The 25,933-nt window shown below is 42.0% G+C and overlaps 4 protein-coding genes across 7 annotated transcripts in view; 3 read left to right on the top strand and 1 right to left on the bottom strand.

Annotated features, from left to right (window-relative positions):
- The first annotated feature begins 1,418 nt into the window (after positions 1-1,418).
- On the top strand, positions 1,419-8,384 carry hsd17b10 (hydroxysteroid (17-beta) dehydrogenase 10). Its single transcript, XM_061074761.1, has 6 exons — positions 1,419-1,480; positions 4,239-4,403; positions 5,355-5,519; positions 5,590-5,718; positions 5,911-6,019; positions 8,070-8,384. Exons 1-6 carry the CDS (start codon positions 1,457-1,459, stop codon positions 8,258-8,260), a joined length of 783 nt encoding a protein of 260 aa, XP_060930744.1. The 5' UTR covers positions 1,419-1,456; the 3' UTR covers positions 8,261-8,384.
- A 442-nt stretch (positions 8,385-8,826) lies between these two features.
- On the top strand, positions 8,827-22,666 carry LOC133005565 (CMRF35-like molecule 7). 4 transcript variants are annotated; one of them, XM_061075286.1, is made up of 6 exons: positions 8,827-8,888; positions 9,630-9,971; positions 10,124-10,202; positions 10,242-10,284; positions 10,520-10,622; positions 10,827-11,064. In XM_061075286.1, the coding sequence occupies exons 1-6, from the start codon at positions 8,852-8,854 to the stop codon at positions 10,835-10,837; spliced, it is 615 nt and encodes a 204-aa protein (XP_060931269.1). In that variant the 5' UTR covers positions 8,827-8,851; the 3' UTR covers positions 10,838-11,064. The 4 variants fall into 4 exon arrangements, with proteins under 4 accessions (XP_060931269.1, XP_060931268.1, XP_060931267.1 ...); XM_061075285.1 differs by lacking the exons at positions 10,124-10,202; positions 10,242-10,284; positions 10,520-10,622; positions 10,827-11,064 and adding exons at positions 20,811-20,968; positions 21,194-21,299; positions 21,957-22,666; XM_061075284.1 differs by having other exon boundaries at positions 10,124-10,284; positions 10,833-11,064.
- Positions 11,688-13,914, top strand: LOC133005710 (CMRF35-like molecule 8). Its single transcript, XM_061075482.1, has 5 exons — positions 11,688-11,749; positions 12,564-12,902; positions 13,055-13,215; positions 13,451-13,553; positions 13,746-13,914. The coding sequence occupies exons 1-5, from the start codon at positions 11,713-11,715 to the stop codon at positions 13,748-13,750; spliced, it is 645 nt and encodes a 214-aa protein (XP_060931465.1). The 5' UTR covers positions 11,688-11,712; the 3' UTR covers positions 13,751-13,914.
- A 2,806-nt stretch (positions 22,667-25,472) lies between the features above and the next one.
- The window catches only part of cables2b (Cdk5 and Abl enzyme substrate 2b), a 20,302-nt gene continuing 19,841 nt past the window's right edge, over positions 25,473-25,933 (bottom strand). Inside the window, exon 10 of the mRNA XM_061074001.1 lies at positions 25,473-25,933. This exon is cut by the window's right edge and continues 1,655 nt beyond it. The gene's annotated coding sequence lies outside the window, so the exon portion shown is untranslated.

Raw genomic sequence — 25,933 nt, 5'->3', positions numbered from 1 at the left:
ATCTATCTATCTATCTATCTATCTACCTATCTATCTATCTATCTATCTATCTATCTATCTATCTATCTATCTATCTATCTATCTATCTATCTATCTATCTATCTATCTATCTATCCATCCATCCATCCATCCATCCATCCATCCATCCATCTATGTATCTATCTATCTATCTATCTATCTATCTATCTATCTATCTATCTATCTATCTATCTATCTATCTATCTATCTATCTATCTATCTATCTATCTATCTATCTATCTATCTATCTATCTATCTATCTATCTATCTATCTATCTATCCATCCATCCATCCATCCATCCATCCATCCATCCATCCATCCATCCATCCATCCATCCATCTATCTATCTATCTATCTATCTATCTATCTATCTATCATGTTGACTTTCTGTTGAATTTATAGACTTTTTGTATATTTGTGTGTTTGTATTTGTTTTGTATTCAGTTATTTTCTCTGTGTGTGTTTCGTTGTCTCTACGTTGTTTTGGACTTTGAGTTTGTTACTGGTTGACTTTGTTAGTCAAGATCACAAATAGTTTTATTTCAGTTAAAATCACGATTCACACTTCAAGTGATTTTTCTTCTCACGATTTAAGATCACAACAAACAAACTTCTCCCTCTGAGAATATTAAATTCCTTCACTAGTGATTAACTTTGTTTATCAAATGATTCAAAACGTGCGAGCAGATAAACCCGGAAGTATGATGGCTGTGACCTGAGCCTCAGAGCTGCTGTGATTGGTCGACCCCGCTGTGAGTCAGCCAATGGGGAGATGGGTTGTTCCCTGAAACCGTAGCGTGATTGGTCAGATTAGAAAGGGGGCGGTGCCTATACGGTCTTCGATCCTGTGAACAAATATGTGTAAAGTGACAGAGCTCTCACTCTGACTGTTTTTCAGATACAGGTCTACATGATAATAAATATTTGAACATAGTAAAAGTATTAAGAAGGTAAATGGGAGTCATTCCAGTTACATCCCCTTTATTTTAACACTTTTTTATACACATTAAATTATACATGTTGTAGGTAAATCATGATATTAATAATATGAACTGTTAGACTATGATCTTATTTATTTCCCTTCAATAAAGCTACAATGTACATTATACATAAAGATAAACATTAAAATCAAATTAAACAATAACTTGAAGTGTTAAAAAGTTAGAAACTAAATCTAAAAAGAAACAAGGTTGAAAAAGATAATTATTTCCCTAAAGACATTATTGGTAATTCCCACAATTGTATTTCCTTAATAAAACCAACTAGCTTCATGTAAAACAATTTGTTATTTATTATTTTACATGAAAATTATGAAACAAGATCAACCAGCTGTGAATAACCAGTCATTGTTGTGCTCATTAGAATATCCTGCGTGTGACTCCTCTCCAGCATAAACGATCTTTGTTCTGACGTCAGGTTCTTCTCTCCAGATCCAACATGGCGAACATCCGGTGTGTGAAGGTGAGTCCGCTGCACACACACACACACACACGCACACACACACGCACACACACACACACACGCGTCACGCAGATAATACGTGAGTTAGAGTCGTGCCGAGGACGTGCGTTGAATCACGCGTTTACGTGCTTTTCAATCACAGAAGTTCAGACGTGTTGGTCCCGGTCACAGCGCCCCCTAGCTGCAGCTGCTCACCAAGTCACCTCGTCTCCTTTCCTAACACGGTTCCTCGTCATAGGTCTAAGGAAAGATGAGAAGGAGAAGCTGTAAGGAGTCAGGAAAGGAGAAGCTCTGAGGAGTCAGGAAAGGAGAAGCTGTGAGGAGTTAGGAAAGGAGAAGCTGTGAGGAGTCAGGAAAGGAGAAGCTGTGAGGAGTCAGGAAAGGAGAAGTTGTAAGGAGTCAGGAAAGGAGAAGCTGTGAGGAGTCAGGAAAGGAGAAGCTGTGAGGAGTCAGGAAAGGAGAAGCTGTGAGGAGTTAGGAAAGGAGAAGCTGTGAGGAGTTAGGAAAGGAGAAGCTGTGATGAGTCAGGAAAGGAGAAGCTGTGAGGGGTTAGGAAAGGAGAAGCTGTGAGGAGGGTTAGGAAAGGAGAAGCTGTGAGGAGTCAGGAAAGGAGAAGTTGTAAGGAGTCAGGAAAGGAGAAGCTGTGAGGAGTCAGGAAAGGAGAAGCTGTGAGGAGTCAGGAAAGGAGAAGTTGTAAGGAGTCAGGAAAGGAGAAGCTGTGAGGAGTCAGGAAAGGAGAAGCTGTGAGGAGTCAGGAAAGGAGAAGCTGTGAGTAGTCAGGAAAGGAGAAGCTGTGAGGAGTCAGGAAAGGAGAAGTTGTAAGGAGTCAGGAAAGGAGAAGCTGTAAGGAGTTAGGAAAAGAGAAGTTGTGAGGAGGAGTAAGAAAGGACAAGCTGTAAGGAGTTAGGAAAGGAGAAGCTGTGAGGAGTCAGGAAAGGAGAAGCTGTGAGGGGTTAGGAAAGGAGAAGCTGTGAGGAGGGTTAGGAAAGGAGAAGCTGTGAGGAGTTAGGAAAGGAGAAGCTGTGAGGAGTTAGGAAAGGAGAAGCTGTGAGGAGTCAGGAAAGGAGAAGTTGTAAGGAGTCAGGAAAGGAGAAGCTGTGAGGAGTCAGGAAAGGAGAAGCTGTGAGGAGTCAGGAAAGGAGAAGTTGTAAGGAGTCAGGAAAGGAGAAGCTGTGAGGAGTCAGGAAAGGAGAAGCTGTGAGGAGTCAGGAAAGGAGAAGCTGTGAGTAGTCAGGAAAGGAGAAGCTGTGAGGAGTCAGGAAAGGAGAAGTTGTAAGGAGTCAGGAAAGGAGAAGCTGTGAGGAGTCAGGAAAGGAGAAGCTGTGAGGAGTCAGGAAAGGAGAAGCTGTGAGGAGTTAGGAAAGGAGAAGCTGTGAGGAGTCAGGAAAGGAGAAGCTGTGAGGAGTCAGGAAAGGAGAAGCTGTGAGGAGTCAGGAAAGGAGAAGCTGTGAGGAGTCAGGAAAGGAGAAGCTGTGAGGAGTCAGGAAAGGAGAAGCTGTGAGGAGTTAGGAAAGGAGAAGCTGTGAGGAGTTAGGAAAGGAGAAGCTGTGAGGGGTTAGGAAAGGAGAAGCTGTGAGGAGGGTTAGGAGAGGAGAAGCTGTGAGGAGTCAGGAAAGGAGAAGCTGTGAGGAGTCAGGAAAGGAGAAGCTGTGAGGAGTCAGGAAAGGAGAAGTTGTAAGGAGTCAGGAAAGGAGAAGCTGTGAGGAGTCAGGAAAGGAGAAGCTGTGAGGAGTCAGGAAAGGAGAAGCTGTGAGGAGTTAGGAAAGGAGAAGCTGTGAGGAGTCAGGAAAGGAGAAGCTGTAAGGAGTCAGGAAAGGAGAAGCTGTGAGGAGTTAGGAAAGGAGAAGCTGTGAGGAGTTAGGAAAGGAGAAGCTGTGAGGAGTCAGGAAAGGAGAAGCTGTGAGGAGTTAGGAAAGGAGAAGCTGTGAGGAGTTAGGAAAGGAGAAGCTGTGAGGAGTCAGGAAAGGAGAAGCTGTGAGGAGTTAGGAAAGGAGAAGATGTGAGGAAATTAGACGTAAGGAGGGTGAGGATGCACAGACGTCCAGTTATAATAAAGTTTCCTGTTTTAAGAGAAACTTTAAATCATCAGAGCGAGTGTTGATTCTCTCTCTCTCCTGCTTCCCCTGTCCCGTCCCCTTCTTGTCCCCTTGTCCCCTTATCCCCTTGTCCCTTGTCCCTTTGTCCCCTGCTCGTCCCCTTGTCCCCTTGTCCTTTGTCCCCTTGTCCCCTGCTCGTCCCCTTGTCCCCTTGTCACCTGCTCGTCCCCTTGTCCCCTGCTCGTCCCCTTGTCCCCTGCTCGTCCCCTTGTCCCTTGTCCCCTTGTCCCCTGCTCGTCCCGTTGTCCCGTTGTCCCCTTGTCCCCCACTCGTCCCCTTGTCCCCTTGTCCCCTGCTCGTCCCCTTGTCCCTTGTCCCCTTGTCCCCTGCTTGTCCCGTTGTCCCCTTGTCCCCCACTCGTCCCCTTGTCCTCCTTGTCCCCTTGTTCCCTTGTCCCCTTGTCCCCTGCTCGTCCCCTTGTCCCCTTGTCCCCTGCTCGTCCCCTTGTCCCCTGCTCGTCCCCTTGTCCTCCTTGTCCCCTTGTTCCCTTGTCCCCTGCTCGTCCCCTTGTCCCTTGTCCCCTTGTCCCCTGCTCGTCCCCTTGTCCCCTGCTCGTCCCCTTGTCCCCTGCTTGCCCCTTGTCCCCCTTGTCCCCTGTCCCGTCCCCTTGTCCCCTGCTCGTCCCCTTGTCCCCTTGTCCCCCACTCGTCCCCCTGGTCCAGGGGATGGTGGGCCTGGTGAGCGGGGGGGCGTCCGGCCTGGGCCGAGCCACCGTGGAGCGCCTGCTGCAGCTCGGAGCGTCGGCCGTGGTCCTGGACCTCCCGTCCTCCGATGGACACGCCCTGGCCTCGAGTCTCGGGGACAGATGTGTCTTCGCTCCAGCAGACGTGAGTCATGAGGTTCAACAGAGACAGACAAGGTGTCCTCGTCCTCTTCAAGCTGCTCAGATCAGAGTCTGGCTTCAGGGACAAGTAGCTTCACACGTACAAGGAAACTGTGTTTGTGACTAAATAATAAAATGATTAAAGAAATAATATTAACATGAGAAAGTAACAAATAATTTGACTTGTGACATTTTGAGAAGATGTGTCACTGACGACAGAAATAAAAACACGTTTCTATTTGTTCTGTTGTAAATTAATTAATCTCATTTAAAGAAAACTCTGATTCAAGAGAAACTTGACCTGAGGTGTAATACATCCTCCGATCAGTAGGTGGCGCTCTCACATCATCCAGCACTGAAAGCAGCTTCCTGTTTGCTGTTTGCTGGTTCTGGATCACGTCTTTGTCCCGTCTGTGGTCACAGATGTTCTCATAGATTTATATATAAACACTAGATGTCTTGTCTGCGTTGCCGGCCAATGGGACGAACGTCGGCACATGGCGGCCATCTTGCTAGGGGGCATCTCGCTCACCCATAACATTGTGTTGGTAAATAACCATAACTTTCTCAATTTTCAACTGATTTTTAAACAATCTGGTTTGTTATAAACGTCAGAGATGTAGTTATGACACTGCATAAATTATTCATTTTTTTTAGAAAATAACATAATTATTCATTCATCTCTTTATAACAAACCAAACCGTTTAAAAATCGGTTGAAAATTGAGCAAGTTATGGTTATTTACCAACACAATGTTATGGGTGAGAGAGCTGCCCCCTAGCAAGATGGCCGCCATGTGCCGACGTTCGTCTCCGTTGGCCAGCAACGCAGACGAGACATCTAGTGTTTATATATAAATCTATGGATGTTTTCACACCTTGTCCCCAGCCCTCCTCAGAGGACATTACCCAGAGTTCAGTGCGGGTGTGAACAGCTTGTCCCCTGTGCTGTGCAGGTGACGTCCGAGGCCGACGTGCAGGCGGCCGTGTCTCTGGCCAGAGAGAAGTTCGGGAAACTGGATTTGGCCGTTAACTGCGCCGGCATCGCTGTGGCGGTGAAGACGTACAACTTTAAGAAGGCGTGTCCTCACAGCCTGGAGGACTTCCAGCGCGTCATCAACGTACGAAACATGAGCCCGAGATCTGTCAGGTATCCTCAGGCGCTGGTGTGAGACGTGTCTTTGTCTGCAGGTGAACATGGCAGGAACCTTCAACGTGATCCGTCTGGCCGTCGGCGAGATGGGGAAGAACGAGCCGGACGCCGACGGGCACCGCGGCTGCATCATCAACACGGCCAGCGTGGCGGCGTTCGATGGACAGGCGAGTTCAAAGCACTCCAGACAACATAAATCTGCATAAAGATGTTATACAACAATAAGAGATTGATTTAAATAGTTACTAAAATAAACAGTTAGTTGTTCACACAATTGTTGCTGGAGTTGAATAATGATAAAAGTTAAGTAATAATAAATAATAATATGTGTTCATTAATAATAATATGTGTTCATTCAGGTCGGACAAGCAGCGTATTCAGCGTCTAAAGGAGGAATCGTGGGGATGACTCTGCCCATCGCACGAGACCTGGCGCCCATGGGCATCCGGGTCATAACCATCGCACCTGGTTAGTTAACGAACAGGTGGTTAGTTAGTTAACGTACAGCTGGTTAGTTAACATACAGGTGGTTAGTTAGTTAACATACAGCTGGTTAGTTAACATACAGCTGGTTAGTTAACGTACAGCTGGTTAGTTAACATACAGCTGGTTAGTTAACATACAGCTGGTTAGTTAACAAACAGCTGGTTAGTTAACATACAGCTGGTTAGTTAACATACAGCTGGTTAGTTAACGTACAGCTGGTTAGTTAACATACAGCTGGTTAGTTAACATACAGCTGGTTAGTTAACGTACAGCTGGTTAGTTAACATACAGCTGGTTAGTTAACATACAGCTGGTTAGTTAACAAACAGCTGGTTAGTTAACATACAGCTGGTTAGTTAACGTACAGCTGGTTAGTTAACATACAGCTGGTTAGTTAACGTACAGCTGGTTAGTTAACAAACAGCTGGTTAGTTAACATACAGCTGGTTAGTTAACATACAGCTGGTTTGTTAACGTACAGCTGGTTAGTTAACGTACAGCTGGTTAGTTAACGTACAGCTGGTTAGTTAACATACAGCTGGTTAGTTAACATACAGCTGGTTAGTTAGTTAACATACAGGTGGTTAGTTAACGTACAGCTGGTTAGTTAACATACAGCTTGTTAGTTAACGTACAGCTGGTTAGTTAACATACAGCTGGTTAGTTAACAAACAGCTGGTTAGTTAGTTAACATACAGGTGGTTAGTTAACATACAGCTAAACACCTGGTTAGTTAACGAACAGCTGGTCAGTTAACAAACAGCTGGTTAGTTAACATACAGCTGGTTAGTTAACATACAGCTGGTTAGTTAACAAACAGCTGGTTAGTTAACAAACAGCTGGTTAGTTAACATACAGCTGGTTAGTTAACATACAGCTGGTTAGTTAACATACAGCTGGTTAGTTAACAAACAGCTGGTTAGTTAACATACAGCTGGTTAGTTAACATACAGCTGGTTAGTTAACGTACAGCTGGTTAGTTAACATACAGCTGGTTAGTTAACATACAGCTGGTTAGTTAACGTACAGCTGGTTAGTTAACATACAGCTGGTTAGTTAACATACAGCTGGTTAGTTAACGTACAGCTGGTTAGTTAACATACAGCTGGTTAGTTAACATACAGCTGGTTAGTTAACAAACAGCTGGTTAGTTAACATACAGCTGGTTAGTTAACATACAGCTGGTTAGTTAACGTACAGCTGGTTAGTTAACATACAGCTGGTTAGTTAACGTACAGCTGGTTAGTTAACATACAGCTGGTTAGTTAACATACAGCTGGTTTGTTAACGTACAGCTGGTTAGTTAACGTACAGCTGGTTAGTTAACGTACAGCTGGTTAGTTAACATACAGCTGGTTAGTTAACATACAGCTGGTTAGTTAGTTAACATACAGGTGGTTAGTTAACGTACAGCTGGTTAGTTAACATACAGCTTGTTAGTTAACGTACAGCTGGTTAGTTAACATACAGCTGGTTAGTTAACAAACAGCTGGTTAGTTAGTTAACATACAGGTGGTTAGTTAACATACAGCTAAACACCTGGTTAGTTAACGAACAGCTGGTCAGTTAACAAACAGCTGGTTAGTTAACATACAGCTGGTTAGTTAACATACAGCTGGTTAGTTAACAAACAGCTGGTTAGTTAACAAACAGCTGGTTAGTTAACATACAGCTGGTTAGTTAACATACAGCTGGTTAGTTAACAAACAGCTGGTTAGTTAACATACAGCTGGTTAGTTAACAAACAGCTGGTTAGTTAACAAACAGCTGGTTAGTTAACATACAGCTGGTTAGTTAACATACAGCTGGTCAGTTAACAAACAGCTGGTCAGTTGACCTTCAGCTGGTAAGGTGACCTTCAGCTGGTCAGTTGACCTTCAGCTGGTAAGGTGACCTTCAGCTGCTCAGTTGACCTTCAGCTGGTCAGTTGACCTTCAGCTGCTCAGTTGACCTGGTCAGTTGACCTTCACCTGGTCAGTTGACCTTCACCTGGTCAGTCGTGGTGTCCCTCATGTCTCCTCTGGTCCTGCAGGTCTGTTCTCCACCCCCCTCCTCGCTGGTCTTCCAGAGAAGGTGCGCTCGTTCCTCGCCCGCCAGGTGCCCTTCCCCTCGCGCCTGGGAGACCCCGCGGAGTTTGCCCACCTGGTGACATCACTGGCTGAGAACCCGATGATTAACGGCGAGGTCATCCGACTGGACGGAGCCATTCGCATGCAGCCCTGAGAGAGAGTGTGTGTGTGTGTGTCTGTGTGTGTGTTAGTGTGTGTGTGTGTGTGTGTGTGTGTGTGTGCAGTACTTTATGTTGTTTTCTAATCTGATTTGAAATTAAACTAATTTGTTAAATCGATTCTTTGGTCTTTTTTCTAAGTGTTTTGCTCAGAATCTTTAAAATCATAACACACACATTCTTTCGGGAACTTGGGACAAGATGAGACAGTTAGTTTGTCTCTGAGCAGGCGCCCCCTAGTGTCCAGATATATGTTCACAGTTTGTCTCCAGAACTCGGAAAAGAAATCTTCTTTAAATTTGGTGTAAATGTTCACTGATGAACTGGTTGGATTCCAGAGGTCAGAGGTCAGAGGTCACTGACCTGCTTGTTACAGTCTTCAGATAATTTCTTCACATTTTGTTGAACCTTGATCACATTTTTTAGATGATTACAATGAATCAGTTTGAGGAACAAGTTGTAAGTTACAGAAGAAAGAATGTGAAGGGGGGGGGCGGGTTCTTCTTCTGATCCGTTAGAGAAGTGACACGTTTGGTGACTTCCTGTGAAGCAGGAAGTGAAGCAGCGTTAGAGCTTCAGTCCTCAACATGAACGCTCATCTCATCCTCATCTTCTTCTCTCTCAGTGAGTTGATCCGTTTTATTTTCTCTCTGAAACTCGTTTTTTTCTTTGCAGTTAATAAGATGTGATCGTGTTTCTTTACGTCTCCTCGGCTCGTTCACTCGTTCTGTTTCATGACTTCAGGTTCAAAGTTGGAGTTTATCAGCAGAAGTGGTCGACTCATGTTTCACTCATTTCCTGTGACAACGTTGTTTCCAAGAATTCAGTTTTTAAATTTGTGTGATACCTTTATTATTTGTTTCATTTCAAATTTCCGGAAATAATCATTTAATCTATTTATCTGATTATATAAAGTTTCTTTAAGTCGCATTTAGACTTTTATTTGTCCCCGGACGTCAATTCAACCAAAACAGGAACTGAAAGAAAAGGCGTCGTCTCTGTGAATTTCTTGAAGTGACATTGAAACTGTGGTGAGAAAACATCATGAGTCAGTCTCATCTGTCAATCAGGAGTCAGTCTCAGCTGTCAATCAGGAGTCAGAGTCAGCTGTCAATCAGGAGTCAGTCTCAGCTGTCAATCAGGAGTCAGTCTCAGCTGTCAATCATGACGTCTCAGCCTGTTTTTATATCATCATTTAACTCATTGAGACCAAACTGATCAGAAACACTTGAACAAACATCAGTGAGATCAGAACGAGCTGAAAAGACAGAATCATCTTTGAGAATCATTTATTTAACGTGTGCTCTGGTTTCTTACTTTGGTCCGTGTCCCATCTGCTAACCTGGAGGAGTGTTGATGTTTCAGGCTCCTTGTTGCAGGACGGTCTCACTCAGCGTGTGTTCACTGGACCTGAAGGAGGATCCGTCACAGTCAGCTGCTCGTTTAACTTCTCTGGATGGACGAAGCGTTTCTGCAGGAAGTCGTGTGAAGACGGAGACGTCCTGTTTGAGACAGAGGGCGTCAGAGCTCAGAGAGACAGATACAGCATCAGATACAATGAAGGAAGTTATCTACAATCTTATTCATTTGTTCATGTGACAATAAAACAGCTGAGGAAGTCCGACTCTGGACATTACACGTGTGGTTTGAAGAGAACTCCTCTTCATCGAGACACATACGAAAAGGTTGAGATCATCGTCACAGACGGTGAGTTTCTACAGAAACTGTTTCAGATTCTACAAATATTCTTTAAATCTATTTTATTTGTTCATCACCAAATCATAGTTTACATAATCTCCATTCACCCTGGTGATAATGTATTAATGTGTGTGTATGTTGTGTTTGTAATTGTTTCACAGCTTCACCTTCTTCGACACCGAACCGGCCAGTGGAACCTTCTCCAACATCTCTCCCAGCAGCCACAGCCACAGCTCCCAGCTCCAGCTCTCCTGAAACCAGTGAAGAGTCATCTGCAACCTCCAGCTCTCCTGGAACCAGTGAAGAGTCATCTGCTCCTCAGGTAAACTACCAGTGAGAAGGTGTTTCATCAGGAAACTGAAAAATGAACAAAGTCACATTCAAACTCATCGTGATGTCATCGTGGCTGAAGAGGAAGGAAGTGATGCTCGGAGGATTAAACACGTACTTCCTTTTTCTATTAATGATTGTAACACATACTTCATGTTACTATTAATGATTTAATTTGTACTTCATATTTCTATTAATGATTTTAACATGTTTTTCATGTTATCTAGACCACAGCTCTTCTGCTGAATGTGAGTTTCATCATCATCATCGTCATCACACTCACAGTGACTGTGATGGCTTTCTGCAGGATCAGAACCAGTAAACACACAGGTAATACACAATGCAAGTTTAACCACACACACACACACACACACACACACACACACACACACACACACACACACACACACACACACACACACACAGCATTAGAATAATAAATAATAATACAGTTCATAACAGACAGTATTTTAAAACGTACAGTTCTTGTTAACAAACAATATAAATGTGTTTCTAAAGGTTTAAACTGTTTAGTTGCAGGTTGAAGACGACACTGAGGTGGAGTCTAACCTCAGTGACTCACTCCACAGCGCCCCCTATAGACATGTTCACACTGTTACTCAGGTACAGATGAACTGTGTCAGTGGAGAAGCTTCAGGTTCTCTGTTCTCCACTTTGCTTCAGGTTAAATGTAACTGTAACTGTAACTGTAACTCAGTAACTTCATGTTACAGATCATTTACTCTTAAATAGTAAATAACTTTTAGATAATATTAATAAACTTTGTATGTATTTATATTATATGCATTTGTTACCTCGAGCCTGAATTACTGTACTTATAGATTTCAATTAGTCAACCATGACTATGTGTGTGTGTGTGTGTGTGTGTGTGAAGTACCTTATGTTGTTTTCTTATCTGATTTGAAATTAAACTGATTTGTTAAATTGATTCTGAATTCTTTTTTCTGAGTGTGTTTTGCTCAGAATCTTTAAAAATCATAACTCACACATTCTTTCGGGAACTTGGGAAAAGATGAGACAGTTAGTTTGTCTCTGAGCAGGCGCCCCCTAGTGTCCAGATATATGTTCACAGTTTGTCTCCAGAACTGGGAAAAGGAATCTTTTTAAAATTTGATGTAAACGTTCACTGATGAACTGGTTGGATTCCAGAGGTCAGAGGTCAGAGGTCACTGACCTGCTTGTTTCAGTCTTCAGAGAATTTCTTCAGATTTTGTTGAACCTTGATCACATTTTGTAGATGATTATAATAAATCAGTTTGAGGAACAAGTTGTAAGTTACAGAAGAAAGAATGTGAAGGGGGGGGGGCGGGTTCTTCTTCAGATCCGTTAGAGAAGTGACACGTTTGGTGACTTCCTGTGAAGCAGGAAGTGAAGCAGCGTTAGAGCTTCAGTCCTCAACATGAACGCTCATCTCATCCTCATCTTCTTCTCTCTCAGTGAGTTGATCCGTTTTACTTTCTCTTTGAAACTCGTTTGTTTCTTTGCAGTTAATAAGATGTGATCGTGTTTCTTTACGTCTCCTCGGCTCGTTCACTCGTTCTGTTTCATGACTTCAGGTTCAAAGTTGGAGTTCATCAGCAGAAGTGGTCGACTCATGTTTCACTCATTTCCTGTGACAACGTTGTTTCCAAGAATTCAAGTTTAGAAATTTGTGTGATACCTTTATTATTTGTTTTATTTCATATTTCCTGAAATAATCATTTAATCTATTTATCTGATTATATAAAGTTTCTTTAAGTCGCATTTAGACTTTTATTTGTCCCCGGACGTCAATTCAACCAAAACAGGAACTGAAAGAAAAGGCGTCGTCTCTGTGAATTTCTTGAAGTGACTTTGAAACTGTGGTGAGAAAATATCATGAGTCAGTCTCATCTGTCAATCAGGAGTCAGTCTCAGCTGTCAATCAGGAGTCAGAGTCAGCTGTCAATCAGGAGTCAGTCTCAGCTGTCAATCAGGAGTCAGTCTCAGCTGTCAATCAGGAGTCAGTCTCAGCTGTCAATCAGGAGTCAGTCTCAGCTGTCAATCAGGAGTCAGTCTCAGCTGTCAATCATGACGTCTCAGCCTGTTTTTATATCATCAAATAACTCATTGAGACCAAACTGATCAGAAACACTTGAACAAACATCAGTGAGATCAGAACGAGCTGAAAAGACAGAATCATCTTTGAGAATCATTTATTTAACGTGTGCTCTGGTTTCTTACTTTGGTCCGTGTCCCAGCTGCTAACCTGGAGGAGTGTTGATGTTTCAGGCTCCTTGTTGCAGGACGGTCTCACTGAGCTTGTGTTCACTGGACCTGAAGGAGGATCCATCACAGTCAGCTGCTCGTTTAACTTCCCTGGATGGAAGAGGCGTTTCTGCAGGAAGTCGTGTGAAGACGGAGACGTCCTGATTGAGACAGACAGCGTCACAGCTCAGAGAGACAGATACAGCATCAGATACGAAGAAGGAATGTATCCAGCATTCCCTACATTTGTTCATGTGACAATAAAACAGCTGAGGAAGTCCGACTCTGGACTTTACACGTGTGGTTTGAAGAGATTTCTTGGTCGAGACGCAGACGAAAGAGTTGAGATCATCGTCACAGACGGTGAGTTTCTACAGAAACTGTTTCAGATTCTACAAATATTCTATAAATCTATTTTATTTGTCCACCACCAAATCATAGTTTATATAATCTCCATTCACCCTGGTGATAATGTAATAATGTGTGTGTATGTTGTGTTTGTAATTGTTTCACAGCTTCACCTTCTTCGACACCGAACCGGTCAGTGGAACCTTCTCCAACATCTCTCCCAGCAGCCACAGCCACAGCTCCCAGCTCCAGCTCTCCTGAAACCAGTGAAGAGTCATCTGCAACCTCCAGCTCTCCTGGAACCAGTGAAGAGTCATCTGCTCCTCAGGTAAACTACCAGTGAGAAGGTGTTTCATCAGGAAACTGAAAAATGAACAAAGTCACGTTCAAACTCATCGTGATGTCATCGTGGCTGAAGAGGAAGGAAGTGAAGTGATGAGGATTAAACACGTACTTCCTTTTTCTATTAATGATTTTAACACATACTTCATGTTACTATTAATGATTTAATTTGTACTTCATATTTCTATTAATGATTTTAACATGTTTTTCATGTTATCTAGACCACAGCTCTTCTGCTGAATGTGAGTTTCATCATCATCATCGTCATCACACTCACAGTGACTGTGATGGCTTTCTGCAGGGTCAGAACCAGTAAACACACAGGTAATACACAATAAAATATTACACACACACACACACACACACACACACACACACACACACACACACACACACACACAGCATTAGAATAATTAATAATAATACAGTTCATAACAGACAGTATTTTAAAACGTACAGTTCTTGTTAACAAACAATATAAATGTGTTTCTAAAGGTTGAAACTGTTTTGTTGCAGGTTGAAGACGACACTGAGGGGGAGTCTAACCTCAGTGACTCACTCCACAGCGCCCCCTATAGACATGTTCACACTGTTACTCACGTACAGATGAACTGTGTCAGTGGAGAAGCTTCATGTTCTCTGTTCTCCACTTTGCTTCAGGTTAAATGTAACTGTAAATATAACTGTAACTCAGTAACTTCATGTTACAGACAGTTTACTCTTAAATAGTAAATAACTTTTAGATAATATTAATAAACTTTGTATGTATTTATATTATATGCATTTGTTACCTCGAGCCTGAATTACTGTACTTATAGATTTCAATTAGTCAACCATGACTGTGTGTCTGTGTGTGTTTGCAGTACCTTAAGTGGTATTCTTATCTGATTTGAAATTAAACTGATTTGTTAAATTGATTCTTTGTTCTTTTTTCTAAGTGTGTTTTGCTCAGAATCTTTAAAATCATAATCAATCAAGTTTTCAATCAAGTTTATTTGTATAGCCCACATTCACAAATAACAATTCGTCTCATGGGGCTTTAACATTGTGTGACATCCTCTGTCCTTAACCCTCAACAAGAGTCAGGACAAACTACTAAAAACCCTTTTCACAGGTAAAAATATGTAGAAACCTTAGAGAGACACGTGTGAGGATCCCTCTCTCAGGACGGACAGAAGTGCAATAGATGTCAAGTGTAAGAAAACATCATCAGGATTTTTAGCAGCATCCATGAGGCTAAACATTTTTCAATACTATGTGTCAGGCAGTCCCGCTGCAATCACAGTCTCTGGCCAGCAGCAAGACCACGATCCAGCATCAGGACCAGATCCACTATAATCCACAGTCATTGTCCACCGCCGCCAGTTAGAATCCATTATCAGCTGCCGCCTCGGTCGTGGTCCCTCATCATCCGATGCCAACGCGACAAAGGATCCTCCATTACAACGACGACCAGCTGGCACGATACAGAATCAAGTTAGTAACATGTACTGATCAGATAAGAATTATCTTGATGTGATAAATATGGAGAAAAGGAAGGAGAAGCAGGAAAGAGAAGCTCCGTGTGTCTTGTGTCATAAATTCCCTGTGCGTCTTAGCATCATCAGGGGTTTTTGCCATTTAATCAATTTTGGAACATCGCACTAATTAGCTCTAACTATAAGCTTTATAAAAAAGGAAGGTTTTGAGTCTACTTTTAAAGGAACAGAGCGTGTCTGCTTCCCTAACTGAAAGTGAGAGATTATTCCACAGCAGTGGGGCTTGATGGCTAAAAGCTCTGGCTCCTACTCTACTTTTAGAGACTTTAGGGACGACAAGTAAACCTGAGTTCTGGGATCGGAGTGCTCTAGTAGGTTGATATGGAACTAACATCTCTTTAAGGTAAAGAGGTGCCATATCATTAAGGGCCTTGAAGGTGAGGAGGAGAATTTTAAATTCTATTCTAGATTTAACAGGAAGCCAGTGTAGCGATGCTAATACTGGAGAAATGTGCTCTCTTTTCTTAGTTCTCGTCAGGACACGTGCTGCGGCATTTTGGACCAGCTGCAGAGTCTTTAACGACTTGCTGCTGGAGCCTGATAATAATGAATTACAATAGTCCAGTCTCGATGTAACAAAGGCGTGGACTAGTTTTTCTGCATCTTTTTGCGAAAGGACATGTCTGATTTTTGAGATATTACGCAAGTGGAAAAACGCGGTCCTAGAAATTTGTTTTAAGTGACTATTAAAGGACAAATCAGGATCGAAGATCACTCCCAAGTTCCTGACTGTGTCATTGGAAGCAAGGGCAATGTCATCTAGCGCAGCTATATCATTAGATAATGTATCTCTAAGGTGTTTAGGGCCGAGTATTATAACCTCTGTTTTATCTGAGTTTAATAAGAGAAAATTGCGGGTCATCCAGGTTTTTATGTCCTTGAGACATGCTCGAAGTTTAGTTAATTGATTACTTTGATCAGGTTTTATTGACAAATATAACTGGGTGTCATCCGCATAGCAGTGGAAATTTACCGAGTGTGTCCTGATAATGTTTCCTAGTGGAAGCATATATAATGAGAATAAAATTGGGCCGAGCACAGACCCCTGTGGGACACCATGGTTAACTTTGGTGCGCACAGATGACTCATCATTAATTTGAACGAATTGGGAGCGATCAGAAAAATAAGATTTAAACCAGTTTAAGGCCGTTCCTTTAATGTTAACTAACTGTTTTAGTCTCTCTAATAAAATTTGATGGTCAATTGTGTGGAATGCTGCACTGAGATCTAACAGAACGAGGACAGACACAAGTCCCTGATCTGAAGCTATTAGAAGGTCATTAGTGACTTTTGCCAGGGCTGTCTCTGTGCTGTGATTGGTTCTAAACCCAGACTGAAAGTCTTCATATATATTATTTTCCTGGAGAAACTCACACAGCTGATTGGCTACGACTTTTTCTAAGATTTTAGATAGGAAGGGGAGATTAGATATTGGCCTGTAATTTGCTAAAACCTCTGGGTCTAGGGTGGGTTTTTTGAGTAGGGGTTTGATTACAGCTATTTTAAAAGACTGTGGTACATAACCTGATGATAATGACAGATTGATTGTGTTAAGTAACAAATTATCTATTAGGGGCAGAATTTCTTTAAGTAATTTAGTTGGAATCGGATCTAAAATACAGGTTGTTGGTTTAGAACCTGATATTATTTTGGTAAACTGATCACGGGTGATCAGAGAGAAGCTGTCTAAATAATGGGAAGGATTCTCAGCCGTTTCTGAGATCTCTGTTGTTGGGAGGGTATTAGTGCCAATTTAGGGCAGGAGATGGTTGATTTTATTTCTAATAGTTAGAATTTTATCATTAAAAAAGGTCATAAAGATATTGCTATTTAGGGATGGAGGAATACTGGGTTCGGTGGAGGTGTGACTCTCTGTCAGCCTGGCTACAGTGCTGAAGAGAAACCTGGGGTTGTTTTTATTCTCTTCTATTAGTTTTGAGTAATAGGCAGCTCTTGCTTTGTGGAGAGCCTTTTTATATTCTGTAACACTACTCTTCCAGTCTAGGTGATTTTCAACACTGTTGCTGGAGCGCCACTTCCTTTCTAATTTTCTTGATATTTATTTCAACTCATGTGTCTTGGAATTATACCACGGAGCTAATTGAATATGTTTTACACATTTATTTTTTAGAGGCGCTATTGAGTCTAATGTTAATCGTAATGAGTCTGCAGAGCTTTCTACGAGGTGGTCAATCTCAATAGAGCTCGGGTTTTTAAAGAATTTGTTGTTTATGTCGACGGATAATACGGGTTTAAATGTAATCGGAATTATTTCCTTCAATTTAGCTACAGCACTATCAGGTAGACATCTAGAAAATGAGTTTTTTATTAGGGGCATATATTCAGATAGTGAAAAATCGAAGGTTATTAAATTATGGTCTGATAGTACTGGATTACGCGGAAGTACTGTTAAATGTTCAATTTTGACACCGTATGATAACACAAGGTCAAGTGTGTGGTTACAACAATGAGTAGGTTGATGCACACACTGACTAAAACCAATTGAGTCTAGTATTGAAATAAATGCTACGCTCAGGCTATCTTTATTATTGTCAACATGAATATTAAAGTCACCAACAATAATAATTGTATCTGTCTTTAGGACTAGGTTTGATAAAAACTCAGGGAATTCTGTTAGAAATTCAGTATAAGCCCCAGGAGCACGATAAACTACAGCAAATATGATTGGCTGTTGGTGTTTCCTGGATTGACGTGGAAGATTAAGAACAAGACATTCAAATGAGTTGTAGCTAAGTTTAGGTTTAGGATTAATTGATAGACTGGAGTTAAAAATAGCAGCAACTCCACCTCCTCGCCCGAGTTCCCTGGGAACGTGTGAATTTATATGACTGGGGGGAGTAGATTCATTCAAACTGACATATTCATCAGGATGCAGCCACGTCTCAGTGAGGGACAATAAATCTATGTTGTAGTCTGAGACTAGTTCATTAACTAAAATAGCCTTTGAGGACAGTGATCTAATGTTTAAAAGACCACATTTGAAAGTCTTAGTTTCCTGTGTTGTTCCAGAGGTTGTGTTAATTTGTATTAGATTATTGTGAGTTCTCGCTCTGTTATTGTTTAATTTAAATAATTGAATCTGACGGTAGACAGAGACAGTCTCTATGCGGTTGGGTGACTGATCCAGAGGGAGCGCAGAGAAGTGATTAGCACTGCAGCTCTGCTTCCTGGTCCCAACTCTGGGTTGTCATGTGATAGACTTAGTAATATTCTTAGATAAGAGAGCTGCTCCATCCCAAGTGGGATGAACGCCGTCTCTCCTAACAAGACCAGGTTTCCTCCAAAAAGTTTGCCAATTATCTATAAAGCCCACACCGTTTACAGGACACCACCTCGACAGCCAGCGGTTAAAAGAAAACATGCGACTAAACATGTCATCACCTGTAGTGTTAGGGAGAGGGCCAGAGAAAACTACTGTGTCCGACATCGTTTTAGCAAAAGCACACACAGACTCAACATTAACTTTAGTGACCTCCGACATACGAAGCCGGGAGTCGTTGCTGCCGACGTGAATTACGATTTTACTGTATTTACGTTTAGTTTTAGCCAGCAGCTTCAATTTGGATTGGATGTCGCCGGCTCTGGCCCCCGGAATACAATTGACTATGGCCGCTGGTGTCGCTAATCTCACGTTTCTGAGAACCGAGTCGCCAATAACCAGAGTTTGATTCTCAGCGGGTGCGTCGCTGAGTGGAGAAAATCTATTTGAGACGTGAGCTGGTGGGTCTTTAATCGTGGGCTTTCTATGGGTGGTACTATGCCCCCTCCGGACCGTCACCCAGCCGCCCTGGGCTCCCGGCTGCCCGGGGCAAGTCGAGGGACTGCTAGCTGAAGCTAAGCTAGGTGGCTTCGCTGCGGCTAGCACGGGCCGGCTAACTATAGCTAACGGGGGTTCTAAGCTGAGGAGCCGAGCTTCTAAGTTGCTAAGCCTCGCCTCCATGTCTACCAACATACTACATTTATTACATTTACCACTACTGTTAATGGAGGCGGAGGAGCAAGTAAACATGAGACACTCGGAGCAGGAGAGAGCGGTGGAGCGAGAGGGAGAGAGAGAACACATCGCTGCTAAAACTATGAGTGTGAGATTTAAACAGAACACAGAGTCACAAAGCACCAGAGAGGAGGGGCTGGTATGTGAGGGTCCTTAACTATATACCGGTGAGTTTACCGTAAACACACATTCTTTCAGGAACTTGGGACAAGATGAAACAGTTAGTTTGTCTCTGAGCAGGCGCCCCCTAGTGTCCAGATATATGTTCACAGTTTGTCTCCAGAACTCAGAAAATAATCTTCTTTAAATTTGGTGTAAATGTTCACTGATGAACTGGTTGGATTCCAGAGGTCAGAGGTCAGAGGTCAGAGGTCACTGACCTGTTTGTTTCAGTCTTTAGATAATTTCTTCAAATTTTGTTAAACCTTGATCACATTTTGTAGATGATTACAATAAATCAGTTTGTGGAATAAGTTGTAAGTTACAGAAGAAAGAATGTGAAACGCTGCGTGAACAAGCCTGGGGGGGGGGAGGGGGGGTGTTCTTCTTCAGATCCGTTAGAGAAGTGACACGTTTGGTGACTTCCTGTGAAGCAGGAAGTGAAGCAGCGTTAGAGCTTCAGTCCTCAACATGAACGCTCATCTCATCCTCATCTTCTTCTTCCTCAGTGAGTTGATCCGTTTTATTTTCTCTCTGAAACTCGTTTGTTTCTTTGCAGTTAATAAGATGTGATCGTGTTTCTTTACGTCTCCTCGGCTCGTTCACTCGTTCTGTTTCATGACTTCAGGTTCAAAGTTGGAGTTTATCAGCAGAAGTGGTCGACTCATGTTTCACTCATTTCCTGTGACAACGTTGTTTCCAAGAATTCAAGTTTAGAAATTTGTGTGATACATTTATTACTTGTTTCATTTCAAATTTCCGGAAATAATAATTTAATCTATTTATCTGATTTTATATAAGGTGTCTTTAAGTCGTATTTAAAGTTAAATTTTTCCCCGGATGTCAATTCAACCTGAGACAAAACAGGAACTGAAAGAAAAGGCGTCGTCTCTGTGAATTTCTTGAAGTGACTTTGAAACTGTGGTGAGAAAACATCAGGAGTCAGTGACAGCTGTCAATCAGGAGTCAGTCTCAGCTGTCAATCATCAGGTCTCAGCTGTCAATCAGGAGTCAGTCTCAGCTGTCAATCAGGAGTCAGTCTCAGCTGTCAATCAGGAGTCATTGTCAGCTGTCAATCAGGAGTCAGTCTCAGCTGTCAATCAGGAGTCAGTCTCAGCTGTCAATCAGGAGTCAGTCTCAGCTGTCAATCAGGAGTCAGTCTCAGCTGTCAATCATGACGTCTCCGCCTGTTTTTATATAATCAAATAACTCATTGAGACCAAACTGATCAGAAACACTTGAACAAACATCAGTGAGATCAGAACGAGCTGAAAAGACAGAATCATCTTTGAGAATCATTTATTTAACGTGTGCTCTGGTTTCTTACTTTGGTCCGTGTCCCATCTGCTAACCTGGAGGAGTGTTGATGTTTCAGGCTCCTTGTTGCAGGACGGTCTCACTGAGCTTGTGTTCACTGGACCTGAAGGAGGATCCGTCACAGTCAGCTGCTCGTTTAGATTCTCTGGAAAGACAAGGCGTTTCTGCAGGAACTCGTGTGGAGACAGAAATATCCTGATTGAGACAGAGGACGTCACAGCTCAGAGAGACAGATACAGCATCAGATACGAAGAAGGAACTTATCCACGATCTTCTACATTTGTTCATGTGACAATAAAACAGCTGAGGAAGTCCGACTCTGGACAGTACACGTGTGGTTTGAAGAGATCTTATCGTCTTCCAGACTCAGACGAAATGGTTGAGATCATCGTCACAGACGGTGAGTTTCTACAAAAACTGTTTCAGATTCTACAAATATTCTATAAATGTATTTTATTTGTACACCAATGAATCATTGTTACCATAATCTCCATTCACCCTGTTGATAATGTAATAATGTGTGTGTATGTTGTGTTTGTAATTGTTTCACAGCTTCACCTACGACACTGAACTGGTCAGTGGAACCTTCTCCAACATCTCTCCCAGCAGCCACAGCCACAGCTCCCAGCTCCAGCTCTCCTGAAACCAGTGAAGAGTCATCTGCAACCTCCAGCTCTCCTGGAACCAGTGAAGAGTCATCTGCTCCTCAGGTAAACCACCAGTGAGAAGGTGTTTCATCAGGAAACTGAAAAATGAACAAAGTCACGTTCAAACTCATCGTGATGTCATCGTGGCTGAAGAGGAAGTGAAGTGATGCTCGGAGGATTAAACACAAACTTCATGTTTCTATCAATGATTTAATATGTATTTCATGTTATTAAGATCAATCATTCAATCAAATTTTATTTGTATATCCCATATTCACAAATCACAAGATCACACCTGTCCTGGTGACTGTGAGTGTCATCATCTTCATCGTCATCATCATCATCTCCGTGACTGTGATAGTGTTCTGCAGGAACAGAACCAGTAAACACACAGGTAATACACAATGCAAGATTACACTCACACACACACACACAGACACACACACACACAGGATGAAGAAATTAGTAGATTCATAAACAAAATGATTTGATTCCTGCTCAACGTGTTTTCCAGAGTTTCCTGAATCTCCAGGTGAAGACGAGGTGAGTTTGGATCATTTCCTCTTCCTCAGTGGAAGCAGCTGATGCTCTTCCTCAGCTCCTCTTCCTCAGTGGAAGCAGCTGATGCTCTTCCTCAGCTCCTCTTCCTCAGTGGAAGCAGCTGATGCTCTTCCTCAGCTCCTCTTCCTCAGTGGAAGCAGCTGATGCTCTTCCTCAGCTCCTCTTCCTCAGTGAAAGCAGCTGATGCTCTTCCTCCTGCAGGCGGAGGCAGAATATGAGGAGGTGGCCGACGACAGAGTGACCTCCTCTTCCTCAGTGGAGCAGTTTGAACTTTACTCTCTGGTCCAGCTCAATGAACCAAACCGAACCTGATCTGATCTCTGCCACACAATCCTGAGGTCACAACAAGGTGAGCAGCACTGGAGCAAAACATGGTTATTAGAATTATTAATAATAATACAGTTCACAACAGACAGTACTTTAAAACATACAGTTCTCGTTAACAAACAATATAAATGTGTTTATAAAGGTTGAAACTGATTTGTTGCAGGTTGAAGACGACACTGAGGTGGAGTCTAACCTCAGTGACTCACTCCACAGCGCCCCCTATAGTCAGTGGAGGAGCTTCATGTTCTCTGTTCTCCACTTTGCTTCAGGTTAAATGAAACTGTAACTATAACTATAACTGTAACTGTAACTGTAAATATAACTGTAACTCAGTAACTTCATGTTACAGATCGTTTACTCTTAAATAGTAAATAACTTTTAAATAATATTAATAAACTTTGTATGTATTTATATGCATTTGTTACCTCGAGCCTGAATTACTGTACTTACAGATTTCAATTAGTCAACCATGACTCTTCCATGCACACACAAGTTACTCATGGAGTTCCACAATGTTCTGTCCTCGGACTCTTCATCTTATGAGGAGCTTTGCACGTGAAGCAGCCGCTCAGTGACTTTGTAGAAGTGAAACACGGAGTTCCTCTGGTCTCAGCTGCTTCAGGGTCAGCTGCTCTGGGATCAGCTGCTCTGGTCTCAGCTGCTTCAGGCATTTTGCCCATCCCCTCACATGTCTAAGCACTGGACACGTCCTGATATCGGAGGATGGCGTGGAACCCTCGAGCTGATCATAGAAGCTTACACATCCCACTCCCCATCAGTCAGATCCTTGACACCTGCAGTGGAGGATCTGTCCCGCTTGGCCAAGTGTTTGCTCAGTAACTCTGTTTGTGTTCAAATCTCTGTAAATTGTTTCTCGACCATTAATAAAATACTTTGATGTCATTGAATTGATCACTCAGTCTGATGCTTTATTTCCTCACCAGGGAATTAAATTCAAATTCCCACCACAAGTTCTACTTCAGGAACGTCTCAAGAACATCGAGGACTGGATAACCCACAACTTCTTACTTCTACATTCAGACTGAGCTCCTTGTAATGGTCCCTTAACATCTCAGAGAAACACTGTGGGACCAGATAGTCCCCTCGGTGTTGGTTTGTCCCCAGCTCCACTGTGAGGAACCTTCAGTTAGGACCAGGACATGTGACCCACATAGAGAACAAGTCTCTAGGACAGCTTTCTTCCTCCTGCACAGTATGAGGAAGCTGAGAAACTCGTCTGTTCCCTAAAGACTGGATCAGTGTGATTCTTATTATCAGGACGGGTTCTAGACTCAGACACCATCTCTACATTCAAGGTTAAACTTAAAATGCTCCTCTTTGATGACGCTTATAGTTCTGGATCAGGTCCTGAAACATCCTTAGTGATGCTGCTGTAGGTCTAGACCATAGACATATATAAGGCTAGATGCCTCGGCCAATGGAGTCGAACGTCACCACATGGCAGCCATCTTGCTGAGGGCGGCCCACTCACCCATAACATTGTGTTGGTAGTGGTGAATAACCATAACTTGCTCAATTTTCAACCGATTTTCAAACGGTCTGGTTTGTTATAAACGTCAGAGATGTAGTTATGACACTGCATAAATTATTAATTTTTTTTAGAAAATAACATAATTATTCATAAGTATACAGTGTCATATCTACATCTCTGACGTTCATAACAAACCAGACCGTTTGAAAATCGGTTGAAAATTGAGCAAGTTATGGTTATTCACCACTACCAACACAATGTTATGGGTGAGCGAGCTGCCCCCTAGCAAGATGGCCGCCATGTGGTGACGTCCGGCTCCGTCGAACGAGACATCTAGTCTTTATATATGTCTATGTCTCCAGCAGTCTAGACCATAGATATCATATATAAAGACTAGATGAAAATTGAGTAAGTTATGGTTATTTAAAAAGTACGTACCACTACAACACAATGTTATGGGTGAGCGGGCCGCCCTCAGCAAGATGGCCGCCTTCAGGTGACGTTCGACTCCATTGGCCGAGGCATCTAGCCTTATATATGTCTATGGTCTAGACCTACAGCAGCATCACCAAGGATGTTTCAGGACCTGATCCAGAACTATAAGCTTCATCAAAGAGGAGCATTTTAAGTTTAACCTTGAATGTAGAGTTGGTGTCTGAGTCTAGAACCCGTCCTGATAATAAGAATCACACTGACGTCCGGCTCTGTTGGCCGGCAACGCAGACGAGACATCTAGCCTTTATATATATATCTATGGTTGGAGAACTCCCATCATGCACTGCTGGAGAACTCCCATCATGCACTGCTGGAGAACTCCCATCATGCACTGCTGGAGAACTCCCATCATGCACTGAGGGAGAACTCCCATCATGCACTGAGGCATAACAAGCATGGCAGTAATTTGCTCTGGTTTAAAGTTCCTTAAATCATGTTCCACACATTAGAAGCAGTAAATTACATATTTTTATTGAAAATAAATTTGACATAAATTCAACATTGACATTTTATACAGTTTATGGTCTTTATCTGTTACAAAACATTTCTATAAATATACTTAGTGCAGTGTGACAGTCACCGTGTGAGCAGGAGAAAATAAAATTCATTTGACCATATTCACGTTTATTTTATATTGATCAGGGTCACATGTTATTAAAACAACTGCATCCACACATTTAATAAAAAAACACCATACACAAATTTAACTTATAAAGTAAACACACTATGAATAATATAATAATATAAATGAAAGACAAACTGGTACATTTTTCCCTTTACAGCCTCAGTGTCGAAGAAGAGTAAAAATAATGAGTTGGTACAAAATGAGAAACATGATATTTAAATCAAAGGAGTCTGTGGCACATCAAAGGTAAAAACACAGGAGGACGATGATCAGCTGCATAGAATCGATATCACTCATCTCTAATGTAGAGAAGACACTTTGGAAGATCATGTGCTGGTTCTACCTTCTTTTTATCAAAATACCCAGAATCCTTTTTCCTTCGGTGGATTCGTCCTCAGCTCGTTTCAGAGGAAAAACAAACTGAAGCTTGAGCCTGGTGAGGTTCTTCAGGGTCGAGATGAAGATGAACTTCATCAGAATGACTGAAGCAAGTTTGGTGCTTCCAGATTTATATTCAGGAATTAATGGTTAACATGAAAGTTGAAGTGTTTATGATTCATGGTAAATAATGGTAATCATTTCTTATCCATACTTTTATTCAGGGGAATTGAAGGTCGATGATCGCTCAGAAGGAGAATTACTTTTGAAATATTTGAAAATAACAAGACATGAACCAGACTTGAGCTTCAAGCTTCTGGAAACGTTGGGTCACTTATCAGAAGTAGAGTCTAAACCCTGGAGAGACCACGCCCCTTAATCACAAAAGAATAAACCTCTGAGGAAGAACATGATGAGAAACCTCCAGATGAAGAATCGTGACTATCATCTCAAGGATCATAAGTAATAAATATATTTCAGTGACTCGGTCAATAGACGAGAATACAATAAGATACTTCAAATATAGAAAAATATTATTACGCTCGTTACTTAGTGATAAAATATAGGATTGTGAAGCAAAAAGTCAAAGTGCATAAACAACAGAAACCGTCTCCTCCAACTTTAAAAAGGAAAATGCAGAATATTTAAAGTTCACAGTTTACTGGTGTAACAGGAGGAACCAGGTGAGATGTTCATCGTGGAACAGAAAAAAGCAGCAGAACGGATTTTCTTGTATTTCCACCTGAACTCTTACGTTTTGATTCACTGATGGAAACTTCGTAATATTCCATCGTTATTTGTATTTTAACAGTTTTAGAGCCATGTTTGAAATCTGTTGCACAAAATAAAGAATCATGCGTTTTTATCATTGATCCGATGTTTTCTTCACTCAGTGAATACTTCGTCTGGAAACGTCTGAAGATAATGACCAAGTCAATATATTCAAACCATTTCCAGCCTGAAGCATAAAATACAAAAATATTAAATTTATTATCAAAGAATATTCTTAAATTAATCCACTGTCTTTTTATGTATCAGCTGATACTAACTCTGTATTTTATAAATTACATCATGTACAGTGAAAAAATCAGCTCCTGATAAAATGAAACGTCACAGCTGAGTTTTGCTGTAAATAAAGATACGAGAAGAA

This window comes from Limanda limanda, chromosome 7, assembly GCF_963576545.1.
Source record: "Limanda limanda chromosome 7, fLimLim1.1, whole genome shotgun sequence".
Classification (NCBI taxonomy): domain Eukaryota; kingdom Metazoa; phylum Chordata; class Actinopteri; order Pleuronectiformes; family Pleuronectidae; genus Limanda; species Limanda limanda.
Note: the sequence above shows the minus strand (reverse complement) of the source record. Positions and strands in the feature narration are given on the sequence as shown.